At 35.3% G+C, this 22,482-nt stretch overlaps 4 protein-coding genes and 1 non-coding gene across 9 annotated transcripts; 2 read left to right on the top strand and 3 right to left on the bottom strand.

Moving 5' to 3' along the window:
• Positions 1 to 993: 993 nt before the first annotated feature.
• Positions 994 to 6,282, bottom strand: LOC105769672 (delta-aminolevulinic acid dehydratase 1, chloroplastic). Of its 2 annotated transcripts, none has more exons than XM_012590450.2 (13): positions 6,104 to 6,282; positions 5,500 to 5,826; positions 4,995 to 5,106; positions 4,679 to 4,752; positions 4,342 to 4,410; positions 4,188 to 4,271; positions 4,029 to 4,098; positions 3,730 to 3,785; positions 3,173 to 3,294; positions 2,426 to 2,497; positions 2,250 to 2,331; positions 2,084 to 2,161; positions 994 to 1,480 (listed from the first exon to the last, which is right to left on the bottom strand). In XM_012590450.2, exons 2-13 carry the CDS (start codon positions 5,803 to 5,805, stop codon positions 1,313 to 1,315), a joined length of 1,293 nt encoding a protein of 430 aa, XP_012445904.1. In that variant the 5' UTR covers positions 5,806 to 5,826; positions 6,104 to 6,282; the 3' UTR covers positions 994 to 1,312. The 2 variants fall into 2 exon arrangements, with proteins under 2 accessions (XP_012445904.1, XP_012445903.1); XM_012590449.2 differs by having other exon boundaries at positions 5,961 to 6,111.
• A 3,108-nt stretch (positions 6,283 to 9,390) lies between these two features.
• On the top strand, positions 9,391 to 10,098 carry LOC105766854 (uncharacterized). Its single transcript, XM_012586405.1, has one exon. The coding sequence runs from the start codon at positions 9,391 to 9,393 to the stop codon at positions 10,096 to 10,098; it is 708 nt and encodes a 235-aa protein (XP_012441859.1).
• Positions 10,099 to 10,339: 241 nt separating this feature from the next.
• Positions 10,340 to 14,430, bottom strand: LOC105769806 (chlorophyllide a oxygenase, chloroplastic). Its single transcript, XM_012590686.2, has 9 exons — positions 14,088 to 14,430; positions 13,437 to 13,685; positions 13,157 to 13,261; positions 12,629 to 12,892; positions 12,279 to 12,426; positions 11,983 to 12,167; positions 11,738 to 11,850; positions 11,321 to 11,615; positions 10,340 to 10,915 (listed from the first exon to the last, which is right to left on the bottom strand). Exons 1-9 carry the CDS (start codon positions 14,409 to 14,411, stop codon positions 10,745 to 10,747), a joined length of 1,854 nt encoding a protein of 617 aa, XP_012446140.2. The 5' UTR covers positions 14,412 to 14,430; the 3' UTR covers positions 10,340 to 10,744.
• A 1,870-nt stretch (positions 14,431 to 16,300) lies between these two features.
• TRNAM-CAU (transfer RNA methionine (anticodon CAU)) lies at positions 16,301 to 16,385 on the top strand. The gene is given in 2 exon segments: positions 16,301 to 16,338; positions 16,350 to 16,385. It is a non-coding gene; the product is annotated as a tRNA-Met (tRNA).
• A 269-nt stretch (positions 16,386 to 16,654) lies between these two features.
• On the bottom strand, positions 16,655 to 21,260 carry LOC105769955 (filament-like plant protein). Of its 4 annotated transcripts, none has more exons than XM_012590935.2 (5): positions 20,740 to 21,260; positions 19,949 to 20,108; positions 18,948 to 19,146; positions 17,314 to 18,731; positions 16,655 to 17,189 (listed from the first exon to the last, which is right to left on the bottom strand). In XM_012590935.2, the coding sequence occupies exons 2-5, from the start codon at positions 20,057 to 20,059 to the stop codon at positions 16,809 to 16,811; spliced, it is 2,109 nt and encodes a 702-aa protein (XP_012446389.1). In that variant the 5' UTR covers positions 20,060 to 20,108; positions 20,740 to 21,260; the 3' UTR covers positions 16,655 to 16,808. The 4 variants fall into 4 exon arrangements, with proteins under 4 accessions (XP_012446389.1, XP_012446392.1, XP_012446388.1 ...); XM_012590938.2 differs by lacking the exon at positions 20,740 to 21,260 and adding an exon at positions 20,231 to 20,718; XM_012590934.2 differs by lacking the exon at positions 20,740 to 21,260 and having other exon boundaries at positions 19,949 to 20,722.
• Positions 21,261 to 22,482: the final 1,222 nt, after the last annotated feature.

The raw sequence follows: 22,482 nt of genomic DNA, 5'->3' as shown, positions 1-22,482 counted from the left end.
GCCTACTCCAAGACCACGATGGAGCTTGGATCGCAGGGTTTACGGGTTACATTGGAGCTTGCATAACCATCTAAGCAAAACTTTGGGGAGGTGTATGAAGGCTTAAAACTTGCCTGGACCAAAGGAATAAAAAAATTGATACTTGAAGTGGACAATGCAATGCAATGCAATGGTTGTTCTTCCAGTACTGACGATGAAGGCATTGGACAGGAATGCCTTAAATCTTTACGGGTGCATTGAGGAGCTGTTGGACAGACAGTGGGAAGCCAAAATTTGTCATGTTTACGGTGAAACGTTATCAATGGTCCATACATTCAACATTTGGACAACTCACCAACAGAGAGAGCTTGAAGGAATTTTGCGAACTAATGCTGCAACAATGACTTCAACAGAAACTGCTCATGTAAATGTCAAACCCTTAATCCAAGCATTAAAACTTGATATGTTTGTTTTCTGCATCATATATCAACATACTAAATTGGTAAATTTTGACAAAATAAAGCTAATAATATTAATGATTAGACTATTATTTATATTTTTTTAACATTTTAAAAACAGACTATATTTTAAAATTTACCAAATTACTATTTTAACCATCCATTTTTATATCAATTCAGAATTTTTAAAAAATAACTAAACGCAAAATATATATATATACAAAATCATACAAGCAATAAAATCACCTTTTTTCCTCTTAAAAGAAAACTTTTCTTTTTCTTTTTTGTTTTGAGAACAATTTAACCCTTCATAGCAAAATATTCCACCAATTAGGGGGCTTCTCACAAGTTGTACCAAAATCTTTAAAAGTTCCAGTAACCAGTTGGATTATTGTTGTCACTCAAATCTGCTAGAGAATTGTTCCCATCATCTCTCCCACACCCTTGTACCATTTCCTTTGATTTAGTAACCAAATACATGAGAAGACTAAAAATTTTTAAACATACTTGCATCAAACATATACATATGATCCTATTTGACAATCACACCCAAGTCTGAAAAGTAACAAAGCAATGCGTATTATTAAGTACCTCAGTACAGTGTTGGATTAACATTGCCAATACCTAACCACACCATCACAACTACGATCAAGTCACTTCTAGTTTCATTCAGATCTGGCATACATTGACAGCATTTTAGTTTTATTTTTATGTACTCGAGGCTTATGAAGATGCGGACTACGAACAGCTAACTCAAGCATTCTAAAGGACTCCTCATCGTTCTAACAACTAGCACTCTCGAATGGAAGATTTAGTGTCTCAAGCCTTTTTTGCAGAATCAACAAAAGCTTCATAGAAGGAAAATCAGACCAAGTTCACCTCTTCTCACCACATAAAGACCTTGCAGCTTGTAGAGCAAAATATGTAAGAATAATGTCGGCACCAGCCCGGCGGAGACACATCAAGGATTCCATCATGACCCTTTCTTCATCAATCATTTTGAGAACACCACCGGCTTTGATCATGGAGTATTCACCTGAAACCTGGAAAAAAAAATCAAATTTTGATAGGGGTAGGAAAGTGAAAGTCTGCATTTTTTTTTGGGGGGCAGAAATAGTATATTTTCTTTTTTTCCACCACTAATTATAGAACAGTTAGTAGTAATAAAGACGTAATCTTGAGTATCTCGTACAAGAATGATTGGTTCATGAAATATGCAAAAGCAACCCGCTTATATTCCCCCTTCTTAGTTTTCTACTATTCTCATGCCATCCTTACTTCCTGCATCCTTCAACCTATTAAGTATGAACTACACTCTACAAGAATGAATCAGACAATATCAGACAATGTAGTTAAAAATACCAATCCCCTGATTTTGCTAAAAAGAACAAAAATGTAATATAATTAATTTCGTGTCACGAAAAGTTTTGCTAAGGGCATTAATTCCAAAAGGGACAATCCAAGGACCTAGTGCAGGAACTGACAAAACAATTACTGGTTATATATGAATGTTGCCTCAAATTTTCATTTTCATTTTCATTTCCAGGGACCATAGGGAATTCTTATCAAAGAAAGGTTTCAAGTTGCAATGAAAACAATGACAAGAATATTAGTTAATGCAGGACACGAAAAAGTTAAGAGAATACCTGGTAGGCAGCAATAGGCAAAGGAGATTGATCCCTGAGAAGTCTTATGATATCCAAATAAGGGAGACCAGGCTTGACCTGTGATCCAGTTAGAGAGACTTCAGCATGATGGGAGCTTAGCCATTAACAAAAAGAACTCAAAATTCCTTAAAAGCGTCATACTGACCAATAGAATGTCAGCACCTTCAGCCTCATCTTCATGAGCCTCAACTAATGCTTCTCTGTAATTTGCTGGGTTCATCTGATACCTGTTTTTAACAAACAAGATTAACAATCAAATGTAAGCACCAAAAAGAGCCCATGAAAGCCCATAAAATACAGTACAGGCAAGTGAATTCATACGTTTTTTTATCTCCAAAGCGTGGGTTAGAGTCCAGTGCTTCTCGGAAGGGGCCATAAAATGAACTCGCATATCTGTTATCCCAAGAAAAAGAGAATGACAAACTGTGTCAATAAATCTCACCCAGCCGCCAAGAATAACTCAGAATAACTTCTGTCAACATAGTTTACTTTTCTAAATTGTTCAGTGACCAACTAATAAGAAAAACGATAATGTCTTATGCAATTAGACAACAACATGAAAAGGACTATTGCCTTCGAGCAAGGCAACAGAATAGTACCATTCTACTTGCATAGTGGGCAAGTGTGGAAACCTGGGGCTCTTATTCCAAGATTCTCCAGATTTGATAGGCGAAAAGGGATTTGATAGACTAATTTGAAGGACAGAATACTGCTAAATTAGTGGATTAGGTACAGCTATTTTATTCTTTATTCATGGGAGAGATTTTAGTTTTAATAGTAAGATTTTCTTTCTTATTATAGTTAAATTTTTTTGTGTATATAAAGCTGGAAAATAAGGCTGTAAAATTCAGATTAGTAAGAAGTTTTCATCTCAATTTCTCTTTGAACTCTTCATGACTTCTTAATAATCTTTCTCAAAAGTTCTTCAGGAAGTGAAAAGAAAGTAAAAACTTTGCGATGGTTTACATAATCATATATCTGTTACCATGCTTCGAACCTACTTTTAGAAACTGGTAGACCTACAAACAAACAGCTATAGGAATGCAAGGGGGCAGATAGTCAAATTACTTTGCTGTATAGGACATGATAGAAACATGGTGAAAGCCTTCAGAATCAAGGGCAGCACGAATAGCTCCAACACGTCCATCCATCATATCACTGGGACTAACAACATCAGCTCCAGCTCGGGCCTTTAAGAATACACCACTCAAAAAAATTAAAACATGTCCAATCAAGTTAAAGCTAGCAAAAAAAAGAATAGGACACAAATGAGCATAGGAGACCTCCAATATCCATTCAAATGATTAGAAAACTCCAAGTATCACACTGACTAGCCATTTAAAGCTGTAACAGCAAGTTTTTGCTTGCTTTAAGCATTTGAAACACTAGTTCCTCAAAGTATTTATTAAAAGTTATGCCATGGATATGTATCAAGACAAGCGAGGGGAGGGGGAGAGAAGAATATAACAAAAGCAAACAAGGTCACTGATTTTTTTTATGAGACACCAGTGACCACAACAAACATCAGTAAGTCATCACCATTATGGCATTTAGAACTCTTATGAAGACAGTAGACTTCTGCCTAAGAGTATATTTAAAAAAAAAAAAAACCCTACAAAAATTACCTGGGACACAGCTTGCTTACATAATTGATGCACTGTCTCATCATTCATTATGACTCCTACAGGGGAAAAAACCAAAGTAGCAATTAGTATTTCTATGACTTTATAAGAACACTATTTATTTTGACCAATTAGTAAGCACACGACATTTTTTAGGAAAGAGCTCATGTATCATTCTTCTAAGTTAACTTGTATGTCAATGTGGCAAACCAGAAAACAGTTCAACAAGGTGAAAACATGTCTTCTAAATAAGATACTCTTCTTTTAGCAGCCAAAAGTGTGTGAAGCATATCTTGTCTTACCATCTTCTCTGACAATACCATCATGCCCATCTGAGGAGTATGGATCTAAAGCAACATCCGTATAGATAACCTACAAAACCGATAAGATATCAACATGATTTCATAAGGCTGGAGGCACTAAACAATATAAAAATCAATGAATGAACTTCATTGACTTACAAGGTCAGGGAATTTGTCCTTAAGCAGACGAATTGTTCGAGGCACTAAACCATTGTCATTGTAGGCTTCATCCCCTGTGGGAGACTAAAGTGCAAAAAACCAATTATATACATCAACATATGAAGCAAATAGCATTATAGCGGGAGATCAAAACCTTCAGAGCATCTGGAACTTTGGGGAAGAGCACAATACTATTAACTCCAACATCCCGGGCCTTTGCCACCTGCAATAGATAATGCACACTTCAAAACAACTTCACAGTTGACACACTAAATAAGTATATAACATGCTTGTATATGTTTATAACTTCGATATCAAATAGAATGCTTATCACCTTACAGTTACATGAAATAGATAAGTCATTAAAACAACATATACAGCACCTGGGAACTAGTTTTGAGGGAAAAATGCAAATTGTTTATGAAAAAGGATGCATAATGGGGAAAAATGCAAATTGTTTATGAAAAAGGATGCATAATGCAAAAGGTCACCTCTTCAACAAGTCCATGTCTCCATCCAAGCCTATAACATCCTGGCATAGCTCCAATGGGTGTGTCCTCCTGACCTGCAAGTCGAGGGAACAGTACCAAAGTAGATGTAAGCACATACTGGAAGGTAAGAAAGAGAGTAAACAGAAAAGTATCACAAAAGTCGCAACAAAAAAGGAAAAGAAAAGAAAACTGCAACAATATAATATTCATTTTACAAATTTGAGGGCGCTTATCATGATCTTTGGTAAAATTGCTCCACTTTTAATATCTAACTTATTTCACCAAAAAGAAAGGACTAAGATCCATGAATACCAACCTTCATGAATAAAAAGAGGATATACAAAATTTGCAGGAGATATACTTGTTTCCTGGAATGATGCTCTCAATGCAGGGGACTTACGGTTACGACGAGGACGCCTGGTAAGTTGCTAATACAAACAAACACCGAGTGAGCAAAGGAGAAAGGAGAGGTCCACCAATTGGCCTCAAAACCTCAATTATAACTTAAAACTATTTTACTCCAATGTCATGAATTGATGAGATGAGGTGAACAAACAATTACTGATTAAATCAAATTCATGTCAGCGAACAAGAAAATTAAACCTGTGAATGTGAATTTTCAAACACATATAAAAGTCTAAAACAAATCACCATTCAATAGACCAAACACTTGCCGGAGACATTCTAAAACCACTCAAACACAATCAATTTGTCACAAATTCCTATCACATTACCCCCTATTTGCATATGAACATTAATAAGCAAGCCCTGTAAAATATGGGCAGAAGATAAAATATTATCATTTCATTTCAAACACTCACATAAGGTTTAATCACAGGAGTCCCAACAGGAGCAGCTGGCTTAGGGGGAACTGGAGGAGCTTCGGGGGCATTCCCAGCTACAACAGCAGCCTCACATTCTTCAATACTCATTTCAATCTTTTTCACATGTCCATCATGCCTTTCGCATGCCCTCACCACAAAAAGGCCCCGAGAACGTCCTGAGGTTGAAGTCCTACCAGAATTGAACCTTAAACTAGAAATTGGTCTAAGACCAACGTAGTTTTGAGTCTCAAAACCTTTAACAGAAGGAACCGTGCAGGGAGCATTTACAATTGTGGAAGCCATGACACAAAATTCTCACGATCTCTGCAATCATAAAAGATGAAATTCTAACTAAAATAACAGCACAAATCAGCTAAAACAAGAAATGGGTACACAATGAACTCATAATCTAATAAACTAAAACATAAAAAACATGGAAAAACTGAACTACGAATTACCCTTTATCTATTTCTTTTTCGTTCCTTAAAGTTACTGCAGAATCAGAAATGAAATCCAAGCCTTTTCACCAGGGGGGGGGGTGGAATGAAAAGAGAAACAGACAAAAATGGGAACAGAAGGAAATTGGGTACTAAAATCTTACCTTATCTGATGGGAATAGATAGAAAGCCAATAAGAAAACAAGAAGAGAAATTTCGAAGAGAAAAGAAAAATAGCTTATATATGGTGATTTGATTTGTGAGCGCAAACAGAGGATCCCACAGCCTTTGTCTTTCTTCGAGAGATGACAAAGATAAGCCTACCACCACCTACACACCACCAACCACTCTTTGACTGCGAAGTTTTCTCAACTCGCTTTCTTAGCCTCCACTTTTAAGGCTTTGGGCTTATTCTTTATTGGGTTGACAACCATTCACAATCATTCTTCAACCTCCAAGTTTGAATTTCAACTTAATAATATTAAATAAAAATTCGAGTTAATCCAAAATTTTCAGTCATATACTCCATTACTCAAAATCTACTTAAACTCTTTATCCAAACTAGTTAGCTATTAATTTTTTTAACTAATCAAATTTAATTAAATTAAAACTTTTCAAAAGAATTCATTCTCTTCATCCCCATAATTCTTTCTCCATTTTAATGATTTTTTTTACCTTTAGATAATTTTTCTTTGAAATTCTTTTTACTCTTTTTTCTACTCAATTTTTCCTTAATATTTAGATTTCATATTCTATCATTTTTTTTCATGGTTCACCCAACAATAACACAAAATATATAGAATATGTTAGGATAATTTTGATCACCGGTCTAAAGTCCGAATGGATTTAGGTCGAAATGTAATAAGCTCACAGGTTGCAGGACAGGCTCGTAGGTCGAGGTCGCTTTCTCGCGAGGTTGCAAGTATAGGCCAGACTCGCATAAGACCCTATAAACACGTGTTTAGTCTAGAGAAGGATACGTGTCTATATGTATGAGGTCTATCGAGTTAGTACATCATGTCAAAAAACAATAATCATCTCATATAAATATATATACACTACTATCTAAGAGATATAGAGAAAAACACTTAACAAAATGGAATAGATATAGTTATATTTAAGTAAAATACTACATAGGTTTTAAATTGGGGATAGAAAGGAATCGAAGCTGAGGTTGAAAAATAAAAAGAAACTTATCGTTAAGAGTGTTTAAATTTTGGTTAAAACTAAATTAATCGACTAAAAGACTATCCCAAGCTTCTGCTATTTCTATCCTCATTTTCTCTTCTCTTTTGTATTTTTCTCTTTTGGCCTCGTCTTTTTTCTCGATCTTTTTTCTCGTATAATCATAAATTTTTGATTCTTTGTTTTACATATCCAATTTCGATATATTCGTTTCAATGTCCAGAAATATCAAAAGAAAAAAAGAGTGGTTTGTCTACTCTGTCCAAAAAAATCGATCTAATTCAGTTAATCGATCAGTTAACCAATCTAGTTCGGTCAGAGACTAGTTAAAGATTTTTTTGAAATTTCAGTTAACGATTAATTCGGTTCGAAATCGGTTAATTGACCGAACTTAATAAATAATATTGTATATTATATGTATTAGGTTATTACTAATTCAGTCAAATGAACATTATCGATTTATTTTTGTGATATATTCTATACTTATTTAAAAAAAAAAACAAAATATATAAATTTCGGTTCGGTTAAATTTTTTTGAAAAAATTTCAATTTGATTAACAGTTAAAGAATTAAAAAATTCGGTTAATACTAGTTCAATTCGGTTAACCGTTTGAACACCCCTCTGCCCATTGTAATTTGGGTTTTATCGCTGAAAATTGGGTTTGAATATTTTTTGATGAGTTTGTGAATTTTCCGTCATTAGAGTTCTTAGATGAAAAATAAAATAGAGGAGTACGTTTATAATTTGTGTAACAGAGAATAGTTTAGGTACCATTTTTTGACATGGAGTATAGTTTAGTTACCATTCATAATAAAATAAATAAATAGGTATCAACCTAAGAAAAATGATACAGTTTAGGTATCATTTTATGGTTTAAGCCAAAATAAAATTATCGAACAAATATATTTATAGAAATTTATATATGAAGAAGCTTTGACGATGAATTACAATTCGAAAAAGTAAAAGAAGCATAAATTCAAATCCGGTTATTTGTGTTTATTTTTGTTTAAATATGCCAAAGGTTCTTGTACTCTTTCGAAATTCAAAATTTATCTCTTATACTTTAATTTTGAGATATTGAGTCCCTATACATTTTATTTAAAACCTTGGTCCTTCCCTTTAATTTTGCCCTTAAAAGTTAACAATGTCAAAGGGAAAATAACTTTTTTAACCTCAACATTTACATTTGTTGGTCAATTTGGTCATTACCCTTTAAAAATACATAATTTTAAAAAAATTATTATTTCATATTTTACATAAAAATTAAAAAAATTATGAAAAAAATAAAAATGACTTAAAAGATATAAACCAAAATTTCAAAATTCAATTTTATCTAAATCGAACTGAGAACAAGTTGAAGTATTGGACCATTGAAAGATAAAAAATCGGTTGACCCGCAAACCAGCAAGGATTGGTTGAACCGAACTACATTTGAACTGATTTCAAAGTGATCTGATTAATTGGTTCTCAAAACGACTGGTCCGACTAGTTTAAGGCAAATAAATTATTAAAAATTATAAAAATCGATTTAGTTTCAAAGTTAACTGATTTTTTAACCTAATTTAACTAGTCCATATCAGTTCGCAGGTCAACTGATTTTTAAAACCTTTTTAGCCCTCAACATTTACACTTTTTAAATCGGTTCAACCAGTTCAAGCACTAGTTCAACCGATTTTTTAACTCAATTCAATTGGTTGCTCAAAATTCGGTTTAACCCTTTGTTTGGACTAGTATATTGGTCCTTTTCCAGTCCAACCGATCAATCCAGTTAAAAAATAAGTTGAATATTAGATAGCATCAAGTCTTTTATATCTTTAGTAATATGTTCACTATTGATGGAAAAAAAAAAGATTTGAACCCCATGTGATATGTGATGGCATGATAGTTAGGGTGTTCATCATCCTAGGTTATTTTAGGTTTAAATCGTGTTAATCGCATTTATTGATTGGCCTTTGCCCTACTATTATAATTCACCCAAAAGAAAAAATATAAGATTGAAAATTAAATATCAATAACTTTATCTAAACACAAACTTAAAATTTAACACTAGAAATTTAATGTAAATTCTAAATCTAAACAACAATCTCTAAATTTAGAACCCAAAACCCTTAATATTTTCGTAAAAGATATATACTAAATTGTAATAATTATTTATTAATTAGTTCCATAACAGTCCCCATCGAATACAAACTCTTTACAAATACCTAACTCCTATTTGGTGTAGAGTAAGGAAGGAAATAAAGTAACCCATGTTTTCTCATCAAGATGACAGAAGGAGAAGCCGATCAACAACGCTGTTCTCGTTGTTGTTCTAATGTTCCACAGGATGTTTTTAACATTGATGTCGAGATTCGCTACCCTTGGTCTGAAAACTGGGATGCAACGTTTGCAAGTTTTATTCAATCCTTTACCTATGGTCGCAACATGTTTTGTTGTGAAGGGTGTGGCCCCGACACCGTGTTTTCAATGCTTGCTTACACCGGTATACCTCTGGATTATCTTCGAACCGTTGCTGTTCCTTATGTCTTGGATATTGCTCGGGCGGCTCATGGTGCCCCCGTTAACATCGGATGTGAACACATATACCTCAAAATCGAAGTAAATTTCGACGCGCTGGCTGATGATGAGGCCTATGAGTGGATGATTATTGGTGATGCTGATGAGGATGTGTCTGAGGTAGTCGAAGAGTCATTGGATGCATTCAGTTTCAAGCCTGCTACTTGTTCATCCATTGAAGATTTGAAAAGGTTTAAATGGGGTGATGAAGAAGATCTTCAGCCTTTGAAGAAAAGAGGGAGGTTCCTTGAAGGACCGAGTTCATCCAAAGAATGTATGATCTGTTTGGACGAGTTTTCGGATGGCAACGAGATTGCCTTGATGCCTTGCCAACATGTTTACCATGATGCTTGCATTGTTAAGTGGTTAAAAGCAAGTCACTTGTGCCCGTTGTGCCGCTATCAAATGCCAAGTTGATTTGATTTTCATCTGATATGATCTTCTCTACTATTAGGTAGGTAGGTTGTTGATTAATCTTCTCGAGATAGACATTTGTGCATTTTAGCCTTTTAGACGTACTTTGTGAATAACCTCTTGAAGTGCATAGTCTAAATATCATGCAATACTATAGAAATGTAGTGGTCCATTTTTATCACTGCATTGTTCTAAACAGGCTAGCTTGCCTTGGGGAGCAAGCAAGATGAGTTTAAAAAGGTCATACGCAAATCTTTGGATTTTTCATTAAACATCCGTTTTTACACGGTACAAAGATCTTTGCTGCTGCTGGACTAGAGATTAACATTGGCTTCTAAATTTCAAGGCCAAAAAAAACAATTTTTCCAATCATTTCTCTGGTCCGGGGTTATCGAAAGAGATAAAGAAAATGGGGATTTAATTTAGCTGTACACAAAAACTATAAAAAGCAGTGTACAAATTCTATTTTCTTTTACAATGACTAGACACCAACTCGTACCTGTCTCGGATCAAAATACACTTCCGCCTGAATCTCTTTTGGTTGTCCTTGATGTACCAATGCCAAACCTTGATAATATGTTTTGAGAGTGCGAGAGTTGGTCCCAATAATGTGAGAAAGGATGTTAAATTTGGTTGCTAGAGTTAAAATTTACATCGGTTTGCTGAATGGCAACGGTTTAGATCCTCGTTCAACGGCATCTCTCCATAATCTGTACCGCACTCCTAGCTTATCATAAGCTACCGGCCAATTCCAGACATTTGCCCCATTAATCATACGTTCTTGCTGGCCGATCACGAGTCGCAAATCCTCATTCAAGACCTGTATTGAATAGGACCGAACATATTAGTTACGAGCGAGATTGATAGGAATCAAACATGTCTGCAATTCAATCAAACCCTACTATAGGTAAAGGGAAAAACAGTTCTGTAAAAGCAAAGATTAAAGATGACGCTGTTGCACTTCTTGTAGGCATTCAGTAACAAAAACCATAGCTTAAATTGTGCTACATGGGAATTTTGAAGTTAACTGTTTTCAGAAGATAAGTCGTATGTGCTACTAGATGAATGTCAAACGTACCCATAGCTGTCAGCCTATCAAATACTACCAATCTTTTCAGCAAGTCATTTGGACATACAACTAAGGACTTCAAGAAGGTTTTCAGCAAGGAATTTATTTGATCATGATCCACTATCCAAAGAATGAAAAAGTAGGATATATTTTTACCTGTTCCGCGAAATGCCTCCATAAATAATGCATAAAAGGAATGTGCTTCAACAGGGGAGCAAAATCCAGTGACATTCTATATAACAGTCTTGTCTTATTTCTCGATGACGGTAAGCATACATGAAGCTGGTGAAGGTGTGTCGCGCATTCCTTTGTACTCTGTCCTTCTAGTTTGCCCGGTTTTGATATACCAATGGTCGATAGGACCATACAAGGTGGTTGAAATTCCATGTCAATGGGATATGGGTCCCAGTAACCTTGGAGACCAGATGCAGGTGTCAAAAATTTCACCAGACTGAGATGTTCAGATTATGCAGTGTAAGATTACATATTCAAAATAGATACCAACAATGCACTATTAGCATATTATCATTATAATTTTTTTTCCTTTCCTAAGCCTTGCATGAGGAAACAAACCTGGGAACCGTCCATCCCTTGGCAAAAGTGGAAGTGTGAGTAAAAGGTGCATGAGCAAGATCCAATAGGTTATCCAACAGTAGCCCATGTTCGACAGGAAGTTCCATGACAATCTGCAAATTATCAGCAAAAAGTCTACGTGAGATAGTAGGGACTTTGCTTGAGCTATAAAGTTGTCTTTCATCAAGTCGCTTGAAAAAAGTTCACATGATCCTTGTAATCACGGAAAAGCAACTACAGCATACCTCGGCATGAATTACAAATCCAGAAGGAGGTTGTAAGGAAGGAAGAGTTGTCGTTGGTGGGTCATCCCCAGGCCAAATCCAGATCATTCCCTCTTGCTCAAGACATGGCAATGACTTTATTTTCACATTAAGTAATCGCGTAGATGGCATTTTTTCACATTTTCCATCTGTAGTGTATTCCCACCCTGATATATCATTCCAAGAATATATAATACGTAAATCATTCATGATATGTGTCGCCTTTTCAGAAAAATATGATAGCCAAATGCTTGTGAACTTGCTAAACTAGTACTAACCATGGTAGGGACATTGGATACGACCCTCATTTACTGAGCCAAGGTGAAGAGGGCATGCTCTATGTGCACAAGTGTTCTGGATGCATCCTGGATTCCCATCTTTTCCTCGAAAAAGAACCCATGGCTCCTCAAAGCAATCAATTGGAATCTGAAATACAATGTAGTACCAAGACATTAGCAAGAAATCATTTCTTAACTAGTTGAACAATGAAAACTACAAAGCAAAAAGGAAGCACCTAAGCTGATCAAGCTGGTGCAGAATGAGGATGTATGCTAATATGCAGAGACATGACATAAAATGATCAGTATTGAGATGATAAGTAATATTATAGTTCCTAACTATAGCTTACCATAGTCTCATCCTTCAGATCAGTGGAGAAAGCAACAGGATACCAGAAGTTCTTCAAGCGGGGGTGATAAGGTTGAACCGGACCTGACACATCCAAGCTTTTCCGGGGCCTCTTCATAGTATCCAGAGATTGTGTTGACATAGAAGGGGCTGCTATGCTGGACTCCATTTTGGTCCTATCTTCCAACAGCTTTCCATTAACCAATTCCTCCATGTACGCTAGTTTATCCAAAGCAGCAGAAACCCTTGCTTCCGATATATGTACCTGTTATTTCTCTTGAATCAGAATCGAAATAGGCTATGACACCAAAGTCAGGACCTCCCGTGATTTTTCCTTTTTATTATAAATGATACATACCTATGGTAATTAATTAAAGTCGTGGTGAGATTGGTTTTTGTAGAAAAAGAAAAGTATCTAATCAGTTGGATAGCCCGGAACCGTTGCATCTGTTTATATATCTTATTGAGGCATGCACATCCTAATCAAATTATAAGAATCACAGTTCCATTAACTGCTAGTTTCATGTACCTGTTTGTGAGCTTGTGCCAGTTCTCCTTGCAATTCTGCGAGTTCTTTCTTCATAGTGCCAATAGACTTGTATTCACGAGCTAACGGATTCAACACTTCCACTACCTACAACCATAACTACGAAAATTAAACAACACAAACTTCCCGCATGATTAAATTGAAAAAGAAAAGTAACAGGTAAACAGTAAAAACATCACAAAACACGGATTTTCTTGTAAAAATTAACTAAAAACAAAACTAAAAGTTCACAACATGAAGTGATCAGCAAGTTGAAGAAGACCTTTTCATGAAGAAGCACAATCGTGCGCAAGTCTTGGCGAGCCCGCCAATCGCAGTACTGAATATCATATCTAGCCAATTCCAATGCCTGATATACATCTAAGAACCTCCCTTTACATTGCGGGGCTTTAGATCTTGGATCCTCTACATCAAACAACGTGCCCCAGAGGCTCTTCTTATCGCTTGGCCCCAAGCTATTTGCCTCCCCCAACACTGCAAACACCCCAAACCCTCCTTTAACGCCCTGAAACTGCACCAAAATATCCAATATAAGCCACAGATCAATTTTACCTCCACAAATTACTCAAGCAACACAATCAAACAAACAATGTTTTCCAAAGTTGAAATCACCATCTAAAACTAACTTAAGAGACTAAAAGTTCAACAAAATCATGGAACTTATACTTAGCAGAAAACTACACATATACTTGGAATAAGTTTCTTTTTCATTAGTGAATGCAAGTGAAGTGAATATAATGAAGTTAAAAAGTTGCAATATACATTAGGATCGGGACTTCAATAAAGTTTAGAATAAACCCAATTACTTTAAGCTTAAAAACAAATAAAAAACCGAACTTTATAGCTTCACAGCCACAAGAATAACTAAAAAAAATGACAAGTCAACCATTGTAAAAAGCAGGAAAAACAGTACCTTTTTAGAAACCTTGCATGAATTGCATAAAGAGATTGGCAAGGATAAAGCAACAGCAGCAGCTATGGCGGTCATGGCGTTTTCAAAAGAGCCGTTTTGGGGGGGTGGGGAAGGGGGGAGGAAGAAAGAGAGAAGTGTAAGCAAAAACAAAGGGGATTTTGTTGGATAAGGGGTTGGTGTTGCGCGCGATCTTGGCAAGCCTTTGTGGAATGCCACGTGGATAAACGTGGACATTAATGTCATACACGTGGCAGGTCGAGTATCCACACGCTTTGACAGCCTGAGGGAGTACCTTCGTTGTTGTGGGGGCAGGGTGTTTTTCATATCTCCGCTTCCTGCCAGCTTGGATGCTACAAGATATCTTTCCCTATCTCCCAAGCTGGCTTTCTTTAACCATGCGTTGAATTCAGTACCAAGGAAATATCCAAGAACCGTTCGTAGGTTGGTCTGTCCAATCCCATCAATTCAGTTGAGTTGATTTGATTGTTGTTAATATATAAAATAATTTTATTAATGTTAATATATCTTATAATTAAATTTAAATAAAAATATTTTTATTATTTTCGTCTAAGTCAAGTCAAATTTAGATTTTAATTTTTCTGAAAATAAGGTCAAGCAGGGGTGATCATGGGTCGGTTCAGATTAGGTCTCAATAGAATTTTAGGTTTGTCTTTTAGTTTTAGGTTTGATCTGATAAAAATGTTAAAACTCGAACCCGACTTAGCCCGCTCGTATTAAATTCTTTTACATTATTATTTTTATATAAAAAAATTTATAAAATATAAAATACACTAAAAATATTAAAATAAATATTTCCTAACAAATTGAAAATAAATTAAAAAATTATTTATACTTAAATAACACTAAGATAAATGCAACTTATCAATTAAATACCTCTAAAATAGTAGCAAAAATTAATAAAAAATAATAATTATACAATATTTTAATAATAACAACAAAATAGTAACAATATAATAATGAAACGACACCAAAACAGTGACAAAATAATATGAAAAATAATGAAAACAATAGCAAAAAGTAACAGTTTTTTTTTTCAAATTCAAATCGAGCTGGGTCCGAGCAAAAGAATCTTACCTAAGGTTGGCCTGTTTCAAAAAACGGACCTCGGTTTTTTACCCAAACCCATTTTTGGGCTTATATTTTTGTCTAAATTCTTACTTTTTGAGCGAGATTTCGGGCTGATTAGGTCTAGGTAAGTTTAGCATGATTTATGTATACTTTTAATTCTAAAAAAAACTTTGAATTTTGCATATGAGAAAAATAATTAAAAAAAAACTTTTTTTTTAATATTCAATCCAACTTGACTCGTATTTAATGTAATTATCGAACATTTTTTTGATATTTTTCTTTATAAATTTGGATTGGATTTGTTGAACTTTTCAGTTAATAATAAAATATTGTTGACAAGTTTTTATAAAGTCGAATTTATTTGACTTTGATTAGTGTTTCAGGGTATTGAACTGAAAAGGAGATAAAAAGCCTATAAAAAGAAATGAAAAATTAGGGGCACCTGAGAAATGCTCTTGATGTTTAACTTAACAGGAGGCTTGATGATTTCAACTATATAGATGTAACAGATAAGAGGTTAAAATGTGTAGGACTTCCTTGAGATTAGGACTTCTCTCTCACATTATACCTTAAGAGTAGTGATTTAGGGTTTACTGAAGAGCAGTACTTGCACGTGAGCCTCAGCAAATACCTCTTTATTAGCCTTGTTATCTAATATCCATCCTTTGTCAGAGCCACCTTGTTTAAGTTTTTTATATCTGAAGTTTGAAGCGTATGACTTGGAAATCTGGTTGTTCAATATAAGCCTAGGGACGCTCTCCCTTCTCTCTACAAAGGTTTTTCTCGCTATTCCAAGTTTTTGCTTCCGCTTGGCCTTTAGGCCAGCTCCGTTTGTCGCTTAGGTTTTTTTTCCTTTGTGTTCGACATAATAACTCAAGTTCATGCCTTCCTTTCTTCGTCGGTCTTAGGCCATCGATGCGAAGCGGTGTCTTGGTGCTCCATGGGTCATCCCATATATTGTCGTTCGACCTTGTGACTTTTGCTTTGGCATCTGATTTTGATGAACACTTGTTTGGTAAAGCCTTATGCTCTTTTCATGTTTGCGACGTTAGTGCCTCTCTGGTGTTCAAACCAACGTGTAATTCATTTTATATTAAGTATACATCTAGTTCAAAAGTCAACGTGGGGTGGTGGCGCAGTTGGCTAGCGCGTAGGTCTCATAGCATCGGAGTTATCCTGAGGTCGAGAGTTCGAGCCTCTCTCACCCCATTTTTTCCCTTTTCTCTTTTCCCTTTTCCCTTTTCTCTTTTCTCTTTTCTCTTTGATGCTTTGGATTATACCTATATGATCTATTTGCAACTGATTAAGTCTGATTCACCTTCCTCCCACGTTACTATTTTGATTGTTTTCAAGGCCGAAATGTATCAGGATACTTAAAATGCTACTGTCAAGTAAACATCAAAGGTACAGCAAAAGGCATTCATTTTCATGGACAGATTCAGAAAGCATAAAAACCACCAAGCATTTGAATGTTGATATTTCAATTTGAACACAACCATTCATGTATAATAATAGCATTACATGAGACAACCTAAGAGTGAAGTAACAACAATAATAACAGGTGATCAAACAGCATTTAATCACCACCGTCTTTAATATGACAAAACTATATCTTTGTTTTACAACTTGTTCTTAAATTTCTAGTTGTATCCCGTTCTTACTCCGAGTGAAAAATTTTGCAAACCCATTTCTGTTCTTCTCGGAACTGGCATGATTCGATGTCATGATAGATGAAGAGGAGGATGAAGATGGGGGTGTGTTTCCATTGTTCTTATCAGAACTAGTTCTAGGAGACTCTGGATCTCTTTTGGGTGAAAATGTTTCATTGGAATGTAAATTCCAAGGCTCTCCACCAGCTTCAGGAATCAATGACCGTCCTTTAGGGAACTCAGGTATGCTTGCACTGTCGATTAAAAAGTCTTCAAGTGTTGCAAGAGATTTAAGTTGTTGTCCTAAAGATGCTATTGTCCTTTGACACTCGGCAAGTTTTCCAGCAGCAGCAGTCAAATCCTCCTGCCATAGCATCTCGTCATTATCAGATAAAATATCCCATGAACTCTCTAGTAAATCCACAATTAATGGGAAACATTAGAGATGCACTTAGATTAGTTTAGATGCATCAAAACCAAAGAGTTACCTGTTTTATCTTCACTTCGACGTTCGAGTTAACAGTTTGCTGGAGCTCAGTTTCCTGTTTCTTCCTCGACAGCTCTTCTTCCAGTTCTTGACACTTGACTGTTATTTGTGCTGAAAGTGCCCTTTCCTTTTCGACTTCTGTTTCTAATGAATCGATCTTTGCAGACATAGTTCGAGCTTCTACTTCGATGCTAATGAGTTGAGACTCCAACATTTTCTTTGATTCATTTGCATTAACTGAAACCTCAGCAGATAAGGTCCTTTCCTTTTCGATTTCTTTTTCTAATGATTCAATCTTTGATGACATTGTCTCTACATCAGCTTCCATGTTCCTGAGTTGAGACTCAAGATTTTGCTTTGCTTCATTTACCATGCTGAGCTCCCTTTGCAACTCCTCCAATTTTAGTCCGCTGTCCCTCAACTGCAGTTTTGATTCATTGAGACTTTCTCGAGTTTTAGTAAGAGCGGTTTCTAGTTCAGCCTTCTCAACTTCTATCTTCTCCAACTTCTTTTCAAGTTCCGTTGTTCGATGAATCATGGCTTCAAGCTCAGCCTTCAACAACAAGCTATCACCATCGTTATTAGATACTTTGGCAGTAGCTTTCAATTCAAGACATTGGTTTTTACTCTTGGTTGCAGGCAAAGCAGCAAGCCGTTCCATCTCAAGAAAATCGTCCATGATATCAATCTCAATGGAAGAACCTGGGAGGCTTCGGTTGACGGTCTTTTCGTTTTTGAATTGATCAAGTTCTGCAATCAAGGCTGATGCCCATGAATCAGAACAACTGAGTTCTCCTTTGTTTGCTTCCGAGCAAATCATCTTGTGAGTATCGATCTCCACAAGATTAACCCGTTCTCCACTGTCTGATTGACTATCAGTAAGGGGTCCGACATAAATCGAGGAGATATTCAGAGATTTACCAGCTATTGCTTTGAGTCTTCGGCACTCGGCCTCAAGCTTTGCTACCTTCTTTATACTCTCCAAGTGTTGTTTGCTAGCCGTTTCAGCTGCTTGGGTGCTCAAGTCCCTCTCTATTGTTCTGATTTCCATCTCCTCCAACTGAGATGAGAGCTCAAGCTTGAGGTCCGCATTTTTCTTCTCTAAATCTTCTATCTTTCGCCAAACCTCAGGACCAACCTGAGGAGGAAGCTTGGAATTAATAGCTTCAGATTTAGCTTGGAGATCAAGCAACTTGCTTTCAAGTTCTAATTTGGTAGTTTCCCAATCCTGGGCAGCTTTAGCAATGGCTTCACCAATCTTCTCCTCCTGCTCCTCTCTCGCTTGTCTTAGCTGCCTTACACATTCCTTGAGAGCTCCATCGAGATGGCTCACACGATCTTCTAGGGTCAAGTTTTGCTGAATTGAAGCCTCAAGTTTTTGCTTCAACACTACTACTTCATTTTCAGCATTTTCCCAACCTAAGTTTAAAACAACCAACAACCAAGTAGACCAAATAGTAAGCTATGTTACTCGGATTCATCATTCTTACGACGGAGACATATCCATATCCAATGCTCATTCTCAAGTTCAAATAACATAGACAGTGAGTAGACTATAACAGAGAAAACAATGTCAAAGAAGATGAATAAATCATCTTAGAAACACATTTACAAGTGTGTAACCGTCGGTAATACCTGCAATAGCTTCTTCTGCAACTTTGGAATGTTGCTTCACCAAGTCCTCTTTGGCACTAATATTAACTAGTGCAGCTGATAACTTCTCTGTCAAGATCTTAACGCTATCCGTAACATCTTCGGAATTGGTTGAAGCCTTTGACGACACTTCAGGCGATTGTGTGTTATTATTCAGCGGTGACGACAACTTGGAAACATCCTGCTTCAACAATTAGAGAGAATTGAGAATCAATCTTAACTGAGAAAAACCAAGAGATTCAGGACCAAATAATCAGAAAACAGACTAGCTTTATCAAAAACTCAAGCACAAATCCAACTCTATCATATAAATAAAACAACCAAAAAGAACATCGGTTTCCATACAAGGAACATGGAAGAAAATTGATAACGAACATCAATACTTCAAGGAAAATGAAGAGTTAAGAGTAGCAGAGCATGATAGCATCATAGCAAAAGCAGCTTCGAAAACAAACTTTAACCCCTTAACTAATTAAGAGATTTATAAAACAAATATTGGATAAGGATAGGTTAAAGTAATAGTATTCACTCTTCCAGCACTGCATTTGTCAACTATCCAATCCAAGTCACATCAGTCACATATGACACTTGATATTTTAATATCGTTAACTAGTTTCACCAGCTCGGCTGTTTTTAATCTTACCGGAGCCAATCTTCTTATCCGAATGGATCCTAACATATGATAACCCCAGTAGGTAACTGGAGCTACTCATGCACTTCACACCGTATTTTTAATCCACTTTTTAATTATTTTTATGACTGGACAGGAAGCAACTTGACAGCCAAAAACATGAAAAGGAAATAAATGAGCTGTAAAATGAAATCAAAGGAGGTTTGATGGGGACAAAAGATGAACAGCAGCTTTGAGGCAAAAGAACTTTAAGCAACTAACACTATTATATGAATGATACAAACAAAAAATCTCCAGAATTTCACATTAGCATTTAACCAACACCAGTTAATTTCCACACACATAGACCAACCTGATCATCGGAGTATCTCTCGGAATGTGACGATAACGATCCGGAAGTGTCGGTTTCGCCGGGACTCCTCTCAGAAGACCTCCTCTTCCACAGCCATTTCCTTTTTTCCATAGCAAGTTTGAAATATCCAGCACCACTTAGCTCATCAGAGATTGTTCTTCTGCACATACATACACTGATGATACACACATAGAAGCAAAGCCTAGTTCAAGATGTCACCATATACTAACCAGAAAATCCTTTTAAAGAAGGCAAAAATAAATTAATGAATAACAACATTACCTGGCTTATTTATTTTTCTCAACTTTGCTTCAAATCTAAACCTCTAACTGTCTCCAATCCCAACAACAACAGATAAAACTTATAAACACCCAAAAAAGTTTTTATCTTTTCTTTTTAATAACAGAGGAAAATGAAACTACTATCTAAATACTTTGCTGAAGAATAGAAGAATATGGCAGCTTTAATTACCATAAATAGTATCTCAAAAACTAGAACTAATCATCTCATTTTACAAGTCTTTCCAAAACAAAAATGACCCACTACCATGCAACATAAATTCCAATCAATGAAACAGTAGCTGAAAAGAAATTCCCAGAAACCAAAAACCCAGTAAAAAGGATCCTAAGCTTGAGGCACCCATTAAAGCTAAGAAGCTCAAGTGCTTATTCTTGAGATTTCATTTAAAACTAAACAAAACCCAGATATAAAACCAACTTGAAATGTTAAATAAAGGGAGAAACAAAAAACTTGAAGGAATCAGAGCAGCTGAGCTGACACTGATCAAATACCTTAAAAAACCAGACGTTGAACTAGAAAGAAACAATGGGAAACCGAAGTTGAGTTCAGATTTGATATCTTAGTTCTAAGGGTTTGAAAAGAAAAACAATTCAAACAAACTCTGCAAGAAAAATCTGTGGAATGTCTGTACCAAATCAGCCGAGAAAAAAGAAAACACTAGGATAATCAAGTTTTCAGATAATTTGGGCTTCTATTTCTTGGCCTTTTCTTTGCTTTTTCTGGTTTTTCCTTTGAGTTTTATTTTTTATTAAATATAAAAAAAATGGAAACAGATAACAGCATGTGAGTTGGAAGCCTCAAAACTCAAAAACTAGGAAAAAAAATATTCAAGTTGGTTCCTGGTTTTTAAAAAAATTCAAAAAACATTATGACATTTGTCTTTTTATTATAATATTTTTTTAATTTAGTTTTTGAAATGGAGCTGGCCTTTATTCCCGCCCAGAGAAATGGATGAACAGTAGCATAGTGAAAAACATTCATGGCGGCTTTAAAATAATAAAATCAATCTTCACCTTAAAAATTTTTGTGGGTGTCTTACCAAAAAAAAAAACACAGTTACAACAGCAAATTAGAACGAGACAAAAAAAAAAAAAGAAACTTTTTTTTCTCAGTGTCTTGAATTTTGATTACTCTGTCAGTGCGTGTTTTTCTCAGCTTTAGCTTTTTGAACTGTTGTTTTGCTTTCACTGTCTTTTTGGTAATTTGCCGAAGGAATCCTATGAGATGGTTTCACTGCCTCTATTTACTATTTTTTGGTAAAATGACCTCTCCAGTCTCACTCGATTTCGAAATTGAGCATATTGGTCGCTCTCAAAAAATTAGAGCAATTTTATCCTTGTCAATTTCGAAAGTAAGAAACTAAGGACAATTAATCACGGTATTAATGTCTTCCGTCAATTGTACATAATTTTGATCGACATAGTAACAAATTTAGCCTTCAATGTTTACATATTTTTATCATTTTGACCTTAATTTTTTTAAAAAAATAAACAAATTTAACCTCAACATTTACAGATTCGCACAAATGTTATGGGATTAATTTGTTAAATTAAGGCCAAATTGATAGAATGTGTAAATTTTGAGGGCTAAATTTATCATTATACCAATCAAAATCAGTATAATTGATAAAAAGCATTAATGTCATGATTAATTATCCTTAGTTGCTCACATTTAAAATTGACCGAGATTAAATTGCTTTAATTTCTTTGAGAGGGACCAATTTGCTCAAATTAAAAATTAAGAGGGACCAAAGAGGACTTTCTACCTTTTTTACATTTAATACTGTTTTTTCCTTGTATCATAGTGAAATTTTTACTTTGCCCCCTTTATTTTCATTGTGTCGATCACTTCAGTCCTTTGACCATCTCCGTTTAAAATAATCCCGCATGCATACGTGAGGGTTGAAGTGAGATTTTGACTACTATACAAGGGTTGAAAGTGAGAAATTCATTAAAAATTAAGTGAGAATTTTTTTTAACAATGGGCTAACTTAATGAACGGAATGAAAGTCGAGGATGCAAATGAGCAAAGTGAAAATTTAAGCCGAAAACAAGTACAATCTTTTTTTAATATGAGAAACTCTTATGGTTTTGTTTTTCTATTCTTACAATTAATTAGCTTTGTTTCTGTCAACTAATTATGCATGCCTTTAGGTGGAAGGTTAATTTTTTGATAATTAGAATGTGGAAATTAGCGATTATGGTTCAACCTTAATTATCTGATTATCATAATTA

This window comes from Gossypium raimondii, chromosome 5 (genome assembly GCF_025698545.1).
Source record: "Gossypium raimondii isolate GPD5lz chromosome 5, ASM2569854v1, whole genome shotgun sequence".
Classification (NCBI taxonomy): domain Eukaryota; kingdom Viridiplantae; phylum Streptophyta; class Magnoliopsida; order Malvales; family Malvaceae; genus Gossypium; species Gossypium raimondii.
Note: the sequence above shows the minus strand (reverse complement) of the source record. Positions and strands in the feature narration are given on the sequence as shown.